The sequence below is a fragment of the Siniperca chuatsi genome, linkage group LG13 (assembly GCF_020085105.1).
Source record: "Siniperca chuatsi isolate FFG_IHB_CAS linkage group LG13, ASM2008510v1, whole genome shotgun sequence".
NCBI lineage: Eukaryota > Metazoa > Chordata > Actinopteri > Centrarchiformes > Sinipercidae > Siniperca > Siniperca chuatsi.
The window spans coordinates 24,252,848-24,274,448 of record NC_058054.1 but is presented as its reverse complement, the minus strand read 5'-3'; the positions used below and the strand labels follow the sequence as shown (position 1 = coordinate 24,274,448).

Here is a 21,601-nt window from a genome sequence, read left to right as displayed (position 1 = left end):
AAAAGTTCAATTGACACTGAAATTGTGCTTTACAGACATCGAAAAGGAATTCTAGTTGCTGTCTGGACTCTGTAGATTTTTATTTTACTCCTGGTGTAATTAGAAAATGAAGAAATGATTTTCAGGTTCAGGATTTACAATATGAGTAATAATAATATGTTATTTAATTTTATTAGAACATATTAAATCTCAAAAATCCACACTGGATATTTTGGTTTTCGTTGGATATTTTATCTTCTTTCCAAAAGCAAAAGAAAAAGATTTCTAAATAAATCAAAAGTACACCAAAAACAGGTTCTTCTAATAGGATAAGGTAAACTGATGAGGTAAAATATTGTCCAGAGTAACATTACTGTGCTTAAGCTCCAACAGTCTCACTAATATCATCCCTATCTTCTATAATATTTACAGTATGCATCACACTGCACAAACACGTACATATATACCTCTACTACTTTCCACCCGAAAAACCAAGTGTACGTACCATTTTTCGAGTCACAAACACTTTGTCCTGCGCTTTCTTCATTGCACTCAGTTGTATGTCTAAATGCTGTGAAGTGCCTGATGTTGATTTCCAGATGTCCCACATCTTCTCTCTTGTGTTACTCTGTCTTTCTCTCTTCCCTGTTTTTCTCCCCCTCACTCTCTCTGCATTGTCTGCCTTGTTCTTTTTAGTCTCAAGCTTCAGATGTCCTTCTGTGCGCTCTTAAAGAAAAAACAGCTATCATTCAGGGGGCGGGTTTCAGTAAAACATCATCAGAGCTTCAACACAAAGCTACAGACCAAGGTCCCACTGTGTTTCACCCAAAGACTGGATGTTCAGTGTCAGTGAGACTACCAAGTAGGTAAGTATTGTTGTAAATGGAGCATATTCTCAATTATTTCATATGATTTGACTCATTATTATAATTATTTCCACCAGAAATGTGGCTATTGAGAGCAATGAGGTTTTGTCCTTTTTTCTGTGATTTGGGAGAGTTTACATACAATTGGAATTTATACATGGTGGGTATTTTACAGGCTGATTCTAGTATGTTTTAGACTCGGTATATTTAAATGTAACTACTTTTAACTACCTACAAACAAAAAATACAGGATTCAGCATTTCCCCAACAGAATTTTCTTCCTAGCAGTGTGGACAATGTAGACTTTAATGTAAGGAAATATAATTTTACAGATTCTCTTTTCAGTGTCTGGTGATTTATCATATTCAATAGATAGATATGAGGGTGGTGCCAATCATCTTATCTAACCCTAAGAAAGTGAATACGTTTATTACCCAAAATGTAAAACTATTCACTAATTGTTTTTCATTCTTATCCTTCAAGACTAACAGGAGAGAGACTGGCTTTTGCAGAGCTCTCTGACACTGATAATACATGAAGACAGTCCATTTATTCCCACACACAACAGATTTTACAGACCAGATGATATTTAAATTACACACAACTCACTCAGTATCCTTACATACATATAAACCTGCCAAACTGGGAAAAGGAAACTGTGAAAAAGACTGTCACGAGTGGCCTTAAGTGCATATGAACATGCAGCTCTATCAGCATCAGGTGCGCCAGCTGGCACAAAAAGAAGGAAACAGCTCCACTCTCCACCTCCAACTGGCGCTCAAACACAACCTCCCACACCACAGACATAGTTCTCTCTATGAGGGCTGAGGGGAAGTTTACTGGCCAGGCTGAACCGCTGTTTTTCAATCTAGCCAACCAGCAGTAAGAAGGTGACTGGCGTATGAGGCAGAAGGAAAGTGTCCTCGCTGACCACGACCTTCACATGAATGTTACTAGTCAAGTGTTTTGTGATTTCAGGTCTTTTTCCCACACCACCACACACCAGGCTAAGCACAAAGGAGATGCGATTAATTTTGTGACTGTTCAAAGATTGATAACAACTACAGTTATCAAGATGCTATCAAAGAAACAATATTACGTTGTTTGCAAAACTCAACTCTGTCAGTCAAGTTTAGGGATGAGCAACACCCTGACAATGGTTATGGTAAGCTACTGGACCTGCAGGACATGTGTCCAAGATGTGTCCAATGTTGGACACGGCCATGCATTGACCACTTAAAAAAGGGAATGTTGCTTTTTAAAGGGAAAGTCAGCAATTCTGGAGAAAGGTTGTTGATATTTGAACTCAGCAGCCAAACAGTGCTCCCTTCAGTGCTCCTTCACGCATTGCCGAGGCAACGACACTAACAACTGGGCTAGCTGACCAAAAGAGATACTGTATATGGCGGAATCCAGAGAGTCTGCTGCCTGAGGGTAGGTTAGCCTCAATAAGGAGAATTCTAAGGGAAAGAATGTGAGGTCTGTCAAGTAAAATATTTTTATAACAAGTTTGTAAGGTAATATCTCTAATGTCATTTATGTTTCATTAATATCATGGTGTAGCTCCGTTCCTCGTGGGTGAGGACGTGGAAGAGGGAGAGTAGCCGAGCACGAGCACGAACAGTAAAACTGTTGCTGATTGGCTGGAATAGTGTTGTGTGGCTGTGGTCGGTCCGAGCCACTTCGTTAGCTTCCCATTTACAGAGCCAGGGCTGTGTACGAACAACAGACTTTTTTTTCAGCTCACACACAGAACTATTCACTGAATTTGACAAAAAGTGTATTGGATTAGAATTGCCTACTGCACCTTTAAGTGTAACGAGGACTTGTAATTTCAGACACAGGTTTGAGAGAGATTTTGTTGCTATTTGTGCTGATTAGTAAAGTAAGTAAATATTTCATCAGATCTTGTTATTTGTTTTAAACCTACGGTGCAATCAAAAGGTACAGTATTTCGACAGTGAGACTGTATGTTTTTCATTGTTTTGGCTCTCTACTTCCGCACACTGCATTTGAAATGAAACAAGTTAAAGTGTTAATGTTCAGTTTTAAGGGTGTTTGAGTGTGTCCACATCCATAGGTGGAACTACTGTAACTTATCTAATTAGGTTATGCCCCCTAAAATTGTGGGTCTATACATAAAAAGGGCTACATTTTCTACATTGTTCATATGATGTGAATGTAAACACTCTTAAATCAAAGCCAGCCCTTTTCATCATAGTCATTGTGTACTTATAATGGCACAATGCTGGCATACAGAGCCAAACACACACACAAAACATGTGCTAATATTTTCAGCAATGACACAGGAACATAAAGATTACACAGTGAGATATTCTCGAACCCCTTGTAGTAGCTAGCAGTTTACTGTATATTTTTTGTACTACAGGCATTAAAACTTGAAAATCTACAAATTAGTTCATAATAAATCTCATAAGATTGAAAACGGCACATCTCTTTTTCACAACACAATACAGTCCATTCTTTAGATATGTTTATGAGCTGCTTGATCTCCTCGTGATATCATCCCAAAGGTCAAAGTCGACAGTAAACTGTATTTAAACTGTATTTAAAGCTTGACAGGCTGCAAAAGTCAAAGGCAGGAATTATATTTGCTGAAACTCATTCTACAGCCTACACCTAAAATCAGAAGGTTATACACTGCCACTTATTATCATGCCTGCTTTTTTTTTTAAAGATTCCTGAAAAATGAATTAGATCAACAATAACTAATCACTATATCTTTTCCAATGTGGTTTTACTAAATAATTGCATTGAAACATTGAATGGATTTCCTAAATACAGGTGGTAATATTTAACCAGTTGTTTCTAAACCAGAGTTTAGAGAGAAACATACTGCTGTGTTGATGTAAACAAAGACAATGAACTAGGGGTCAAAAATGAAACAACTTGGACAGGACACACATGAAAACTTGAAAACAACTTTTGGGGTCATGTGTTAAAACAACGCAGGGGCCTGATTTGGTGGGGGCATGTTGTTTCAGGTGTAACTGAACGCGTTTAAAGGCTTATCGGCTGCCAAAACACTGCACAACGGCTTGTAATACTCACAGACTGGATTTTACAACTCCAACTACAGTTTGGCGAGAACTATTTTATCTTTGGTATCTTGAGAATCGCAGAGTAAACAGTAGACGTCAGAAAGTAAACTACCAGGAATGTGCGCTGGCCTGTTTTTGATGTTGAGTTGCATAAGAGAAAGAGCAAGGTTCTTTTTTTGCTGGCCGTCCCTGGGTTGGCACCCCTACTGCTCCACCGGACCGGCTCTATTGAAATGAATGAGAGAGCTGCATTTTTTTTTTTTACGCTGGGCTCAAGTTGGTCTGAATGCATGTGGCCTTATGCACACTAAAGAATCCACTGCCAATGCAGGACTTCATTTTCTGTGCTGAAGAGTCCTTTTTGAAACCTGCCAGAATTGGTTTCTACAGCAAGTTTGCTGGCTGCTTAAAAACTGCCAATCCCTGCTAAAGATCATGTAGGCTCAAAACTTGCATCTATCATTATCAAAATTTACACCGGCTCAAAAAAGAGGTCCGTACCACGACAGCAACCCTCCTGACCCCATCCTCTGCCTCCTCGTGCTCACGAACACCCTGGGTCAGGTTGGTGTAGTTGGCCAGCTTGTTGAGAAGAGATGATACCATAGGGTTACTGTCCATTTCCTCCTGCAGATTGACAGAGAGAAATACATGAATCAAATAAAGCATGCGCATTCCATTTTATCAGCACCTTAATACATCTGTACAGAACAACCACAGTTCCACTGCTAGCAGGTGCACATAGACACTTTAATACTAATTGCCAGGCTTTTAAACCTGAACCAAGAGGCTGTTTTAGCATCCTAAAACTGGCTCCCAGTATGTTTAGAATTGATTTTAAGAACTTATTGATTGCTTTTAAAGTTCTTCATGGCTTTGCACCTTGTTATATTTTTGACCTTTTAGTACCATCTTAAAACTAGAGGGGACAGAGCCTTTGCAGTCAGGGCCCCGAGGCTCTGGAATGACCTGCCTTTTACATACTTTTTTTTTTTAAACATACTTTTTTCAGAGCGCTTATCCTGATTTTACTTGGATTGTCTTTTATTTTCTCAATTAAGTTTTTATTTTCTTTTATCTTACATTACTGGAACTGGTTTTACCTGATTTATAACAAAATCTAATGATTTTATAATTAGTTGATCTAAATTTGCTGCCTTGTGTGAAGCACTTAGTAACTTAGTAATACATATTTTTTATTATTATTATTGTTACTATAGAGGCCATCATATACATGTGTCTTTAACTGTTGTGTCAGCAACTTTAAATAATGTACCTGTTATTAGTTATTCATAAATGTTATATCACACAACATAATGATAGAATATTCCTGTACCATGGATCATATACAACATGAATTTGCTTTAAACATTTTAGCTTAGTGAACAATACAGACTTTTTGCATGTGCAGCAAATGTTTTAACATTCGTGTACATTGGAGAAACATTATTTTTGGCTTACCTCAAACAGGGCCATGTTCTTGCCTTCATAATAGTGTTCTCCGTCAGTGTCTGAGTTGATGAATGGACTGGACTCTCTCTGACTGTCATCTCCTAGTGGGACACACAGGAAAAACACCCATACTGTAAGATGCACCCTATTGATAGAAGATCACCAGGTACTGTTATTCTGTAGTATTGGTAACAGCTGTAGCAGCAGTAGGTGTACTGTATTAGTAGCAGTGATGCACTGTAGTCCAGGGCTCCAGACTGCGAGCATTTAGTCGCATTTTGCGACCATTTTTGGAGACAGTGCTCCTAAATGTTATAACTAGGAGCACCAGGAGCGACATGCAAATATGCTCCCCGGTTTTTGTTGTTGTTGTTTTTTTTTAAATCATCATCGTATATCACGTGAAACAACAGGAGGGCGCGATAATTGGTGTGTGTGAGCGCGTATTACTACTGTTATGGGGACATAAATCTGTGTATGTTGTGGGGACTCGCCTTCCTTACTCGTGTGTGTGTGTGTGTGTGTGTGTGCGTGTGTGCACCTGTGTCCGGTCCGTAAGTGCTCTCGCTTGGCACTTTGGTGACAATGAAACGAACTATCGATTCACGTATCAAAAGAAAAGATCATTTATTGTCGGACTGGCCATCGGGAGCACCGGGAGAAATCCCGGTGGGTCTGTGGCTGCTTGAGCTTTACACAAAAACAAGAGCGAGAGAGACTTTGATTATGCACCACGCCACATCGTCCTCCTCAAAATCCTCAGTACCTGTTCAACTGTTAGTCAAGGTTTTGCAGCTGAAGCCGTAAGACAGAAGACAACAGGGATGGGATAAGCGCAGTTTGGGTTTAGCTACCTGGCAATTTAGCTATATCGTCACTGCCTTTTATTGAAACGTTCAACTTTTCATAAAGGCGATGCGCTCGTCAATGTCACTTTTCGTGAGCCGACCAATCACAGCCTGGATGGGGCGGGACATTAAAATGTTACACGTGCTACATTAATGGTTATAATAATTTATATAAAGTTAGTACTTAGCATTAACCACCACTGTAGACCATTTTCTTGCACAAGGATTCAATGTTGGAACAAACCTTATAAATGTTGGTTGTATTTCTTAAACTGCTTTGTCCTACTGGAATTAATATTATACTAGTGGTAGGCTATATAGTATACTATTATACACAATTATAATGAATATAGTAACATTATATAATGAATATATCAATATTATACAAACATTATACTATTATATTAACATTATACTTTGTATTTAATGTTATATTAATATACTTTACACTAATTCATACTAGTTACTCATCCAGGCTGTGAATAGTGAATCTGCAGTGGGCAGATGTAGGTTTAGCCAGAGCCAGGATGCCAGTGCCATTGTGCCAATATGTGCTCCTTCTAGCCAGCCTCCTCCTAAGAGCAACACGTTCCCCTTGTTCTATTTTACATCTATTTTACTAAAGTTATTGTTAAATAACTATTGTTCAGTGATCTTGTTTACATAAACTGTGGCGTGGGTTGGTGGGGGGCAATATTAGATTAGATTATTACTGCAAAGAAAGGAACGCCATGTATTGTATGTAGGCTACTGCTCTCAGTGTGGTCCAGCACAGCACATTGTTAATTCTGTAAATTGTCTATTTATTACCAAAGCATTTGTCAGTAATACAGTTAAGATGGCGATTTAAGCGGTGCTCCTAAATTATTATTTTTAAATCCACTTTCACCTGACTGAAAAAGTGTAAGAAGTGCCAAATTGGCTGGCTGAAAACCCTGAATCTCCCCCACTGACCACCTACTTCTTGTTGGAACATGCAGGCAAAATGAAACTCATTGCTGCTGTCTTGTTTGTGCACTTTCAGCCAACCAAAGATGTTTTTGTAGAAAAAGAAGCACCACAAATGAAAGTTAGAAGGCTGTGTCGTGTCTTTCGGGTGGTTCAGAAAGACCAACAGAGTGGGGTTTATTTCAGACAGGTAAAGCTAATTAGCAGTTAGCAAGGCAGTTCGTTAATGGTTCAAATGCAAATGACTGAAGAAGCTATCCGGAAACTCCCTGTGGAACTTTTGAACACATCATACAATGCTGTCAATAAACCAAAGCGAACCAAATCTGGTCCTCCAGAAACAAGAGCTGTGAGGCAGCACACCCTGTGAAGCTATCGTTAACGTTAGCTAAAACTGCTACAATGGTCATTAGCCAGATAGCATTAGTTGGCTTGTGTCAGACATAAGTTATTAACAAAAGAAATGTTAGCAGTAAATACAATGGCACCTTTACCTTTGATGATTCATTTTAAATATTTGAATGAATAAAAATGTCATGGTATATTTTTAGTCAATAAATATCTGTTTTGAGTAATGTTAGATCAAACTAGTTGTTATCTGGTGGTGTTCTCACTGTCATACATGTCCTTATATTAGCCATATTTTTGACATGCTGCTGTGTGGAAACTACTTATGGAGAACTCCACTGAATAAGTATGATATAATGGTAAAAGAAAACAGAGATAACAGCATAGTTTTCTTATTTCATTTAATCTTTAACAGAATATTGAGCTTAAGGAATCTGATTCCAGTGATTCCAGTGATAGTGTTTTGACATTGGTTTACTATGCAACTTTTTAACAATTTTGTCTGAACACTTTACATCTTGTTATCAGTGAGGAGGTCCTTGTGAATAAATGGGGTTACTAAGTCAAAATTCAAATGGGTGCCGTCAGAACATACCATTTAACTTGCCCGTGTTGCCTAAAGGTGTCAGATTTAGGATGTTTTTGTTTTTGCCTGTGTAAAAGCAGCATGAGGTATGGGACCAGTGAACCATCCAACATCTGGCACCTGCATCAGCATGAGTGACTGTATAGATTCAGAGCGTTCCATCCTCCAAACCACTTTTTAAGCGCTGTTTCCTCTAAAACTTTGTGATAATAGAGTCCAGTACTGAATCAGGGTCAAATATTTCAGTTTCTGGCAGACAAATTAAGGCTGTGCCCACAGTTTAGCCTTTTGCTACAGTCAGCCTTGAAAAGACAAAGCAGCATAGAGTAACATTAAGACGTGCCTTTCAAGCTGCTTCTCAAACTGGTTTCTCTTGCCCCTGGTTGTCATGCAGTGGTCTCAGTTTATTAGGTTTGGCGTGTTAAAACACTATCACACTGTTGTCTATATTGCCTTGAAGAACCCAAGGCCTAACAGTGGTTCAGATATCACTGAAGAGCAATTAATAAGAAGAACAGTGTACTGTGTTTAACAATAACAGTGTTAATAGTATTAAGAGAATCTGTCGAGCAGCTGAAAGAAAATGGAGGAAAACTACGCTCACAGTTCACTGTATTAAATACGAAAGAAGCCATCACTGTCTATAACAAAGCAATACATCTGGCAAGAAAGGATTACTTTTCCAAGATTATTACAGAGAATGCTGGCAACTCTAAGAAATTATCGCTCATCCATTTATCTATTGCCAAAAGACAGGTAGGAGTTGATCGCTGGAGCAGTAGGTACAGGGCCAATACACTTGAAGTGGAGGAGTTACACTCAGTTAATGTAATACAGGTGAATTTTCCCATGGTTACAGTTTTTTTACTGGGTTTGCTGAGGTCATCTGTGTTTACATCAGCAGCAATACTGGCTCTAATTGAAGTTATTTTGTTATTGAAAAACAATGCAAGTTCTTCACAATTTGATGCAGAGAACTGGATGGGTGGGGGCCGTGTTGAGTTGCTGGTCAATTGTGGAGAATAATATTCTAAAGTTAAATGAGGACAAAACTGAATTCCTACTAGTCGGCCCTAAAACAAAAAGAGAAATACTGTTTAATAATCTGGGGAAATTAGCTCCCTGGATTAAATCCGAGGTTACAAATTTTGGTGTTATGTTAGATTCAGATCTAAGCTTCCAGTCCCACATTAACAAGGTGACGAAAGCATAATTTTTCCACCTTAGAAACTGCTAAAGTACGACCATTTATAAATCAAAAAGATGCTGAAAAAACTGATTCATGCCTTTATGTCAAGCCGACTGTAATGCACTTTTTACTGGTCTCCCGAAAAGAACTGCTGAGAGACTTCAGCTCATTCCAAACTCTGCAGCTCGGCTATTAACTAGAACCAGGAGGAAAGAGCACATTAGTCCAGTTTTAGCTGCTCTGCACTGGCTTCCTGAAACATTTAGAACTGATTTTAAGGTCCTCCTCCTTATATACAAAGCCCCTAATAGGACAGGACCGAGCTACATTGCTAACTCCCTGGTTCACTACTTGCCTTCAAGAACACTGCGAACATCTGCTGCTGGTTTATTGGAGGTTCCCAGAAAGGGACAAAAGAAAATTGTGGTTGCAGCCTTTGTCAATGGCATTCATATGGCATTTTTTTTTACGTATGTCTTTGTTGTAAAGCACTTTAAGCTGCATTTCTTGTATGGAGGGTGCTATACAAATAAAGTTTCTTATTATTATTATTACTGTGGATGCACATGACATGGTGAGGATTGTAACAAAATCTAGCATGCAATGATGCTGTTTTTTTCTTAAATTCATGCCCACAGCGGGCTGTGAGCTCTGGGCCAGAGCCTCAGGCCTTTAAACAAACTGAAAGGATCTTTCTGGAAAATCTAAAACCACAGTGTGGAGACGTTAAGGTCAGGGTTAGATCTGTAATCAGTCTTAGCTTTGCGGCATTCTGCAGCCACTTTATATCCATTCTAAACTGTTGATTTGATTGTTATGGTAAAATGAATGACACAAGGGAATACATTAGACTGAACAAAGGGAAGTAGGATGACTTCTCTGCCTTCCTTTGCATAGGGACTGGATGAATATTTATCTCAACAGATAATGTCACAGATAGTTTGTGACAAACCATGAGGTAAGTACATTTAATCTAGAAGAACAAGATACTGTGTGTCTGATCACAGTGTCAGGAACATGTATAACTCTTGTGATTGACTGCATAATCAGAAAAAAATCCTATTTTTTCTCCCAAATATGTCACACTGAGAGTCATCAGAATGATTGTTTTCCTCTTCCAGGGGAAGGGGGACCTTTTTATACGAATATATGATTGTACACTAAACAACATATTGGTAATACAATAGAAATAAACAATAAAGAAACACGGGGCAACAAGTTAGCTGTAATAAACTATGTCACATTGATGCATATTTCATAACTCACATGGTAGCTGATATACTCATAGGTAGCGAATACCTTTGAATGTTCACCTCAGTGATGTAAAGTCACCAGGAAGCAGAATGTGGCGTGAAAACAACATTAACGTAGTAATTATACACAAGCTAAGTCATTATTAATAGATGATTAAGCACTTCGGTGCATCGTAGACTGACTAAATGGCTGACGGTCTCTCTCTCTCTCTCTCCCTCTCTCTCTCTCACACACACACACACACACACAAACACACACACACACACACAGACACATACAACTTTACAACAGTGGACACGTGCATACTGGCACACACACACATACATATGCTGTGGGAAGGTAGAGATTTGGCTCTAAACCTTGTATGCTGTATTTCTGTAGGCAAAGCATACAATAAATGTTAACACGTTAGAAACACATACAGTCACATACACTCAAATAGTCGAACTCACCAGAATACTGTCGGGTCTCTTCCATGGTATTATCATTATTTATTTTTGACTTGAGGTCACGCTGTTTGTCCAATATGAAGACCTGACAGTTAGTCAGACACACTCTCACAGCTAATGTGCTGTGACAAACACACACACACATGAGTGACTTGGCAGACTGGTGACATGATGTAGACAGTAAATCTCTGTTGGTTGTAGTGTCTTTCTGTCTGTCTCCTCTACTTAACCTAAACTCTTACCTTAACAAAATTTAATTCTGATATAAAGCTTTGTCCTATCTTCAGTCTCATCCTATCGTTATTTGTTACTGCAACTGTTACTGCAATCTTAAGAGATGGAAAATGGAATGGAGAATTATGAAGGATGTCCTTTGAAAGGAGTTTTAAAACATATGCGTACAAGCACAGAAAGCCTCAGTTGTGAAAAAGAAAAGAAAGATATCTTCCTTTATCAATGAATGTAGTGATTAAATTAATTCACAATTCTCTCATACTCTCACACAGCTCTTTCATTTGAAAAGCTTCCCTTGCAGTACTCATGTTAACCAGCAGATGTCCATATTTCAACAACAACAGCAGGGTGTCCTAAAGCAGTGGTTGTCTGCCATTTTTGTCTGACATACCCCCACAGCCCTATATAGATGGGATGGCTTGATGGTATTCTTCCATGTTATTTTAGTAGTTTTGGCCAAGTTTGTGTCATGCAGCATACTAACATGAATTTGATTGATGTGTATGTTATTACTGAATGTTTCCCCCTTATTGAGATTCTGCAGATTGATCGTATCTGCCCAGGTGGGAGATGCATATAGACATCTTTCTGCCCACATGTAGTGATGAATCTTACTTAACAGCAATATCCTATCAATCTGCTGAAAGTGTTTTCTCTCCAGAGAAAGCAGAGACATAAAAGTTAGTTATTTTGTATCTCTTGTATATTTTAGTTTGCTTTGGTATGAAGCATGAAAGACCTGGGTTGGTGAACATGATCAGTCTATTAGGACACCTCACAGGATTTCTGGGTATTGAAGTTAAAAAGTGGAGTGCCGATACTCTGTTGCAGCCATTAGTCATAATCTAAGTTGTATAATGGGTCTAATAGAAGTAATAGAATTAAGTCAAAGGTTATAGAGTTAATGTACCTTGTGAACAACCCATAACCGTGCACACCTTCAACAGTTCAGTGAGTGACTGAGTGTCAGACCGGCTTGTTGAAGCATTACAAATCATAATTCAACTAACAAACTAAAGTCACAGGGGTCTAATAAACTTCTTTTAGAATCACTATACAGGAGATGTTTTTAAGCAGAATGGCAGCCTCTGTTGGCAGTTAGCTCAAGCCACCAGGCAAACACATGAGAGACCATGCTACATATGATTCACATCCTTTACTGCACTACATTTGCTAGCAGTTCCCGGAAGTGCTCAGTGTTAAATGCCTGATGATCAAGGAACGAAAAAGTCCAAAGGAGCAAGCAAATAATCCAGTCCAGAAATTTAGGCAAAATCCAAGCAAAACCGAGAAATAATCCAAAAAGACGGGAAACAACGGTCAGGACTCTTGACAAGGAGACAAAGACGATTTGCCAAAGAGACAAGAGCAGGTCACAAAATTTGCCCACCAGCACCTCTAAGTCTGTTTTCAGACAGCGCTAAGCTAGCTTTCCACCTGTTTCCAGTTTTTGTGATAAACTAAGCTAACATCAAGCTTTTAATAAAAATTTTCTTCAGATATTTGTTTGTCTTCATACAGTTTTCCAAATTTTGAAATGAATATTTGATCTCAGATGATGAAGTTCAACCATTATTTATTAACAAATTTTAATGTATTTAGAAAAAAGGGACAAGAATGACTCTTCTACAGCTATCACAGTCCAAGACAGCAATTTTGAGGTAAGCAACTTTGGATTGTACATAATTTTATCCAACTTCAAATCTTTGGCTTTAATTCAAATCTATCAATCAATAAATAAAGTTTTCTTCAAGCCCTGCAAAACCTAAAAACATTCTGTATGTGTTGTGTGCAGCCAAAGGAGTAATACTACAAGCAGAAAGTGGAACAATACGAAACATGAATCATTTGGAAAATGATGGCACTGAGATGCTATTGTTTATACAGATGGCATCTTGTCAAATCAGCTGTGTGTGCTTATGTGGGTTTGTGCCCATATGAGCACGGCATGACTTCTGTCTTCACATAGAAAGACATAAAGAGTACCTGCCACTAATAAACCCTTCTTCTTTTAATCCGTCTCTCGTACAAAGAGACCCAGATCACACCAAATGCTTTGGGGTCTAAAGCATATCTAAAGACATGGACAAACACAAGCCTTCTGGGCAATCTGACATGACATCTGACAGTGACCAAACCTGTCAACACACACAGAGACAAAAACAGAAATATTAGATAAAGGCAAGAAGACGTCACAACGTCACAATCATCATTTTTTTGTTTGACTTCATTGCTTCCCCTGAAGTGTTTATACCCACACACTGAACCTCTATCAACAGTTATAACAAATACGAACACAGCATTACTGGAGCCAAAGGTCTAGCCTGCAATATTCCAATAAGTTATAAACTCATATTAAAGCTGCCTGAACAGAGAGCATACCGATTTACTGCTTGTTAATACTTGACTAGTAGGATCTGCCATTTTTTACCTCTTTTCTGTCCTTGTATTTCTCTGTCATTGTAAAGTGGCAGGACTACTTAGGTTAATCTATTCTCTGGACATAGTTACCTTAAACCTTAAAGCTGCACTGACTAATATTAAAGCCGCGCTAATCCGTATTTTTATATTAAAAATAGATCAAATTATTATGTGTAATGTGAAAGGGGTTGTCCGTAGTGCGTCTTTCAGCTAATTGTTTTGGTTTTCCGGCCCTCAAACTTCACTCTCAGAGATATATAGCAGTTTGGATGCCAAATAGTGAAATAATGAACATATTACCAGTGTAACTTTTTTTTTTGGCATTTGTTTCTGTAAGATGTGTTTTGCATTTGCATTTTGAATTTGAATTAGATTTTTTCATGCTTTCTACAAGAAGTACACACATTTGTGTATCCTTGTGAAAAGAACCAAAGAAATTGTGACTAAAAATGAATCAATGTAAACATCCTGGAATAGATACCATGAGTTATATGATTTAGTGTGAGGTTTATAGGCATAGTTATTTTTCAATGACATTCATACTCATATATATTTTACAATTTATGTCTGGTGGTGTTGTGTAGAATAAAAGCAAAAAGAAAGTAAGACAAACTTGGGGTTAATTATTTTAAATGGTTTATGGTTAACCCAGATAGAGCCTTACAATTCCAAACACACAAAATACAAAATAGTCAACCAAATATCTTGCATAAATAATGAACATACACTCATTAACACTGCATGTCTGAGTGTTCTACCCATATCGGACTCCTCTTCGTCAATAAACACACAGACATAAGAGAATTACAAATTTGTCAGCTGAAGGATGGTTTGTCTTCCAATCAAATATGTAAAAAAAACTCTGTAACATTAACTGACTAACAGGAAGAATCTAGTTCCCAACCAAAACACATTTTCCCTCTTTGTGTTTCCACATCCCTATAGTTTTGCTATCTCTCGTTTATGCTTATATCTCTTGGTACTACTGTCCTGACCCTATACTGTAGGTAGTTTATAGGAAATGTGCCATATTGGTACCACATATTATGGTGGATTATACTACAAAATACAAAGGCAAAAGGTATCAAATAATTTAGCCAAAACTTATGCCATCTGAGTGTATAATATCTGAGTAAACAGCTTTTTGAATTTGCAGTCACTACAAAACAGAGCTAAAAAAAAAACAACTAAATCTGATAGGCCAGCTCTACCAGAGTAAGACCACAAAGAGACATGAAACGACTACAGAGAGACACAAAACAACCACAAAGAGACATGAAACAACTACAAAGCTTTCCCTTGCTCCTATGTAGGAGGGGTGGGGGCCTTTTACATATCTGTGTCAAGGGGCCCCTTGTCTCAACAACACACGGACTTCCTACCACACCAATTAAACTGCCCTGCAAGTTCTAGCTAGTTAAACAACGTCACACTTAAAGACTGTGTGTGTATGTGTACAGAATGTGCTGTAACACGTATCAGACTGTTCGTGTCAGCATGCTTACGTTTGCATATGTTCAATAATTCAGTGACGTATATAGTTTATCAAACATACACATTTTAACACCTAGAGCATGCTGGGATAGGGTCCAGCCTCCTCATGACACCGAACAGGAATAAGAGGGTATTGAAAACGGACCCCCCTCCTAAGTGTATAAGCATGTCTACAAGCCAAAGAAGAGGTTTTGTCTTACACAGTATTCCTACCTGAGTGGGGTCCTTGTAAGTTGTCCTCATCCTCTTCCTCCCCAAAAATGTTGCCCAAACTGACAGGTTTGCTGCCACCAGCTGCAGACATGTTGTTGCTGCCACCTTCTGCATCCTCCACTGGCACTACAGTGAAGTTGGTGGGCATCTTGGCTCTTCAAATGTCCGGAAGAAAGTATGAAGAAGCGTCCAGTGACAACAACCAGGAAGGCACTAGCTGTTAAACTTTCACCACCACAGGGAAATAAAAAAAATAAAAATCCAAGTCAAGTGGTAAACAAAGAGCCCCAGTGAAGAAAGCTAGGAATTCAGTTTAACCACAGCATGGTACTCACTCCAACTCTTTTGTTTCCTTTCTACTTGTAGTGTGATCCGGTGTCCTCTAAACTCAGGGTAAAAGAGCCGCCTCCTGCATATGAGGCAGGCCAAAGTCCTGCAGTGTATCTCTTAACTCTCTCTCCTTGTTCCTTTCCCTCCCTTTTCCCCCCACTGCTCCAAGACTATTGCCCCATGTGACCCTCTATTTACCATATAAACAGAGCTGGAGTCCATACATGGAGAACGCTGCAGCTCCTCCCATTACTCTGACTGTCCCACTTCTCTCACTCACACCTTTGTAATGCCAAAAGTTAGAGAAACAAACTCTAAAGTATCTATAAAAGTTTCCAAAGTATCTATAAAATCCACTTTGACTGGAAAAAAAACAACTGGCTCATATCTAACGACAATCGAGGACAATCGAAACACAAACTCTCTTCTTTTCTGTTTTTTTGGCTGTGTTTTTTTTTTTCTTCCCTCTTCTCTCTTCAGGCTGGTAGTTCTCTGGCTTCCTCCAAGGTAAACAAAATGGGTGTTACCTTTCCCACAGTGCATTATGGGTAGCGGTGAAGTGCTTATGTTTAGCATAGAATGGCACCACATGCTCACGCATTGTGCCAGCAAAGGAAACACCTTGAAAGCCTTGGACACTACCTTTCCTCTGTATTCTACCAGCATAGATTATAATGGACAATCACAGGGGGAAAGGATTAAGCTTTGAAAAACAATGGATACAAGTAAACATGAAGTGTTTTCAGTTTGTCGGAATGATAATTTTATTTGCACTGTTACACAACGTTTTCTTAAAGAGTTGGGACATTTATCTTGATGTACAGTAAGCTTTTTAGAAAGGTTTTACAGTAGTGCAAGTAATAGAAAGTGAGTGCTATATACAGTATGGATATGTATTTTTGCATGTATGAGCTGAGTGTCTTCATAATTCACTATTTTCTCTGTAGCATTTCCGTGGGACACTTCAATACAGTGGTATAGTAAATATGACCATTTTTGTTGTCAGGTTGAAAATGTACTGTAGAAATCAATAGAATGAATAGCCAATAACAATAACAATAGCAATAATATACCTTGCTTTTTTAGTTTAAACTGGTTCATTGAATAGTAATAACCCAGCAAATAATGTGAATTCTACTTTTTATAGAATGGTTGCATTATGCATCCATTATGTCCTGTACATGTCTTTATGTGCTGTTATATCCTGAGGTGCAAGAAAGTATCAACAGGCAACTTTACTACTTTACTGGTTCTTCTGTAGGTGGTTATCCTTAGCCTGAAGCCATATGTTACCTTTCATCCTCTATTTTATTAATAACTATTAATAATTATGTTATTTATTTCACAGTTGCGATTTCACCCCTAGTGTGCCATGGATTTTTTCCCATAAAAGGTGAACAAACAAATCATTGTTTTGTTTTTTTGTTTTCTTTCAGTGGTTCAGAGCTTTACTTTGGTGTTAAACTGGTGATAGCAACATCCCAAATTAAATGATTTGATTATGACAAATGTGCGAAATCAAACAAAGACAGGGCATTACCATGACATTTTGAAGGACTTTTGCCATTTTGCACACAGTTTGTCAGTGTGAACTCCAAGCCCTATATTTCTAAACTAGTGTCACCATGTCCATTCCTGCATATTTACTGTGATTGATGCTGTTGTCCAGTCTTTTCACATACCTCTCTTTCTCTCTCTCTCTCTCTCTCTCTCTCTCTCTCTCTCTCTCTCTCTGTGTGTGTGTGTGTGTGTGTGTGTGTGTGTCTGAAGGTGTACAGTGTGTGCTTGGAATGGAATGTAGCAGACCATCTCCTGCATCTTTAAAATACAGGCTGCCAGATGTTTGACCAGATTCCTTTTGTCTTTGAAGGCTTTGTCTTTGAAGCCTTGTCCCCAGGCCTATTTCCAAACAGCTGAACCATTTAATAGTTAATATGAAATATAGTGTGCCATGAAATGTAGAGACTAACAGACAGAACTGGAGTGAACAGTAGTGAAAGCAAACATGGCTCATGTTTATCCTGCACATGACACCCCTTCTACTGCTGGCCTGATATCAGATAATCACCCAGCCACAAAAGCCACACTGGATACCACAAAAGAAAACTGATATTTGTTCAGCTTTGCTTAGAAAGTGGCGTATAATGGAGCTATACGTATTGTTAGGCAAGAAAAGTAAAATTGTAAGTCTGCATTCAGTTTTCATTCTTGTTGACCCTCTGATCTTCACTATAACCATTCTTTTTTTATGGAAGTGGCTTATGCTTTTATGACTCTTATTCTAATCCAGCTCTTTAGGTTTTTAAAGAAAATATAAATCTTTATCACATACTAACAGCCTCAAGTGATGGCAGCAAGCACTTAGGTCTGCCCATGTAATGCCAGCAGAGGGCGCTGTAGGTTCATGAGGGCTAAACATTTCAGTTGTCAATGAATAGTAGAAACTGAGAGATGTTCGGTCAGTGTCCAACTTACAGGGAAGGATATTTATAGTGTGTAAGAAACCAGTGGGGGGATGACTGCAAATAGGTTTTAGCAATGGGTCACAGCAGGAGGTAGTAATAAGCAAAGATATATTTTTCAGTGGCTTGAGGACTTGTAACAACAAGTATCTGCACTGTTGAACTTTCCTTCAGCAAGGCACTCAATCATTGTTTTGTGTTGGCCCTGGTCTTTCACCTCCCGGTGTAATGTATATGTAAATGCATGTATATTTACAAGCATGCATGCTTGCTTATAGTGGTGTTTGGCACGACGCAAAACCTCCAACCACCTTGCTTAAAAATGCCAAACATTTCTTTGCTGGAATCAGTTTATCGTTGGTGTGATATCACTTGGCCTATGACTGAACTACCACAGCTTCTCCTCCATGGACAAAAGTGCCATTTTATACTGTTTAGATGGCTCAAGTGTGAATGTTGAAAAAAAGGGAAAGCGAGAGAGTTAGAAGTGAAATCAAATCCCTTTAGCAAACAGCAAAAAGGTCAGTGCTGACGCAGACCAGGGAACAGGCTGCCCTCCCTCAAGACTATATTCTTAAGTGGCTAGATTCTATTTGTAGCATTTTTACCTGTTTACTGACACCCCCACTCCAAAAACAGGTAGCTGCGCAAACATACTGGAGGTTTTGGACGACCTCTTGTGTCATCACATGGGGGATGCATTTCAAGTGTCTGCACTGTGCTGTCGGACAGTATCCTAATTTCCGTAATCATCTGATATGAGAATCCAGTTTCTAATCAGGAATACTAATAGCAAATTAATTGCAGTTTCTTTCTAGATAAAATAACATTGCAGTGTTTTGTTAAGACATCTGTTAAGATGTTGACCATTGCATATCTTACAAGCTATTACAGGAGTAGTGTGTAGGATTTTGTGGCATCTAGTGGTGAAATTGCAGTTTGCAGCCATTTGAATACCGCTCGCCTCACCCTCCACTTCCAAGCGTGTAGGAGAAAAAACGGTGGTCGCGAAACTCGTGAAAAACACGAAAGGCCCTATTTAGGGTCAGTGTGGGTTTGTCCATTCTGGGCTACTGTAGAAACATGGCGGTGCAACATGGCAGCCTCCATGGAAGGGGACCGGCTTCCTCTGGAGATATAAACAGCTTGTTCTAAAGTAATGAAAACACAACGATTCAGGTGATTATACACCTGAGCATACTCATGAATATTGTATTCTATTTCTGCCAGTAGATCCTCCTAAATGTTACACACTGATTCTGAACAAGTCGTTCTTTATGGTTGTTTATAATGACCCTTAGACTTCTTTATGAGCATTAAAAGGTTCTACTAGGTCATAGAAAAAGTTTTTATTTTAAATAATCATATTGTTCATTAAATATTTTAAGCAGCATTACCCAAATACACCTCTTTTTAATAACTTAAAAATAATAATCATGTTAGCTAGCATCCATGCTATTCAAAGCTATACTTTCTTGGAATAGAATATCATTTACAAAAACTACATTTCCACATTATTAACCATATGCTGCTTGGCGATCCACCTAGTTAAATTACGACGGTGTAGTCCCTCATTCGTCCAGGAGTGTTCTATCGTAGAAAAGGTTTCAGTTGTCGTCAGTGATGAGGGAGGTGCAGCCAGAAAACAATAGGCCTGATTACTGATTACTGGTCCATCATGGAAACAATTAGGTCAGGTGAAACTAGGCAGCGTAATCAACAGATACTCAGGTAGACTCCTTCCTGAGGGCAGGGCTTAAGTAACACAGAGTAGCTTAAATTTCTGAGTTCCCGGTCCATTTTTCACAATTGAGAATGACTTCCGGATGGGAGCCGAAATGTCTTGATTCTGAAAACAGTGTCCAGATGACTACGACTGAAACCTTTTCTACCTAGTTAAATTACGTTAATGTTACAGGAAGCTTGAAATTTTTATTTGATGGTAACTATTGGTGAGCTAGCAGTTTAGCTAATTGGCTACATAACAGTTAGCCTTAACTGACAATAAACTGACATGCTGCAGCATAATTAGATTTGTGTACGAATCTATGTTAAAATGCTTGTGCTAAAGAAATAGAGATCTTTCAAGTGCAACAGAAATGTCAATTAAATGTTTTTTAAAAATTAAAATAAAAAAGACTGCTATCAGCCAGGGTTTGCGAAAAACGGTCATTTTCAGACTGGTCAGGCACAACCCTGTGGCTCTCCAGCAGTAGTAGCCAGCAAGTCAGAAAACCCCTTAAACAGAAAAGCCTGTGTTTTCTCTACAAAGCTAACATTAAACCTGAAAAGATTCTTTAATTTGGGTTCCTTATTGAACCGTTTTATGAGAGCATTTTTAAGAGTGTAGTATTTGTGAACAGTGCTGTAAAGACACCAGTGTGGGCATATAATCCTTAAACCATATTATTTTACAATTTTAGCTTTTCATTAAATAAAAAATGGGTATTTTGGCCAAGCAGTATACTGTATAGTAGCATTGAAGATCATATACAGTGGCTACCTTGTCCCTATCCCTCATCTTTTTTTAGGGACATGCCCACTCTACTTACAGCAATGCCCAGAACACCCAGTTGTATTTTTGTTTATTTCATCTCCCACTTTCTCAAGCTTTCAATCCTTTTCACACACACACACACACACACACACACACACACACACACACACACACACACACATACACAGTCTCACAAAAACTGGATGTTCTTTCATCATAGTGGAAAAACAAAAACAACAAATTAATGAATTTCATAACTATTAAGATCAAAATAGTCTTGTCGTCGGTGTGTGTACTCAGCCTGCCGTAAGCGACAGGAGGGCACCAGGCAAGCGTGGCCAGCAGTCAGACAACTATTTTAGGTACAAGCGGAAAATTTTGACGGGGATTCTATGGTGGTGGGGACCAACAGCAGAGGATCAGGGGTTAAGAAGAAAGTCTGTGAATCTTGTGGGACTGTGGGAAACAGTGACCCTCTGCCACACTCTGCTGGCACTGGAGTCTGCATGTGGGTTACCAACAAAACAGGAGGAGAGAGAGAGCTGCCAAGCCCATAATTTGAGTGTGGGATCAGTTTGTGTGTGTGAGTGTGTTTGGTGTATGTGAGGTGTTGAGCCCTGGTGAAGCCAAAATTCACCAGCCTCAAAATGCTTTCAATCTGCAAAAAATAAGTCTTCAAATTTCGTTTTTTAATGAAACAAGCAGTACAATCTGCAAGGGTTGAAGTCGTGTCAATGAACTTCTTTATGGCAGTTTCTTGAAATAAAACAGACATGACAGACCACTCCTCTTACATCAAACACTGTCCCTTGAGAAGTGATAGAGGAGAAAAGACAGGGGCTGCTGGCAAAAGGAATGGAGGCAGAGGAAGTCTGTAGGTGGATAATGAGATATGAGGAGCGTAAAGTATACTGAGTATGAATAAAAAGATGGGTGAACTGACCTCCAGTTCTTCATATAAGACCAAGA

General features: G+C 38.7%; 1 protein-coding gene across 2 annotated transcripts in view; it reads right to left on the bottom strand.

The window, feature by feature from the left end:
• The window catches only part of LOC122886674 (solute carrier family 12 member 7-like), a 38,418-nt gene extending 22,234 nt beyond the window's left edge, over positions 1–16,184 (bottom strand). The window contains exons 1-4 of one of the 2 annotated variants that reach the window (XM_044219151.1): positions 15,679–16,183; positions 15,344–15,568; positions 5,369–5,460; positions 4,409–4,534 (exon numbers count right to left, since the gene is read on the bottom strand). In XM_044219151.1, the coding sequence (XP_044075086.1) occupies positions 4,409–4,534; positions 5,369–5,460; positions 15,344–15,491 (366 nt within the window). In that variant the 5' untranslated portion in view covers positions 15,492–15,568; positions 15,679–16,183. Of the gene's footprint in view, positions 1–4,408; positions 4,535–5,368; positions 5,461–15,343 lie in introns of both variants that reach the window. The other variant, XM_044219153.1, reaches the window with a different exon arrangement.
• Between the last annotated feature and the right edge of the window lie 5,417 nt (positions 16,185–21,601).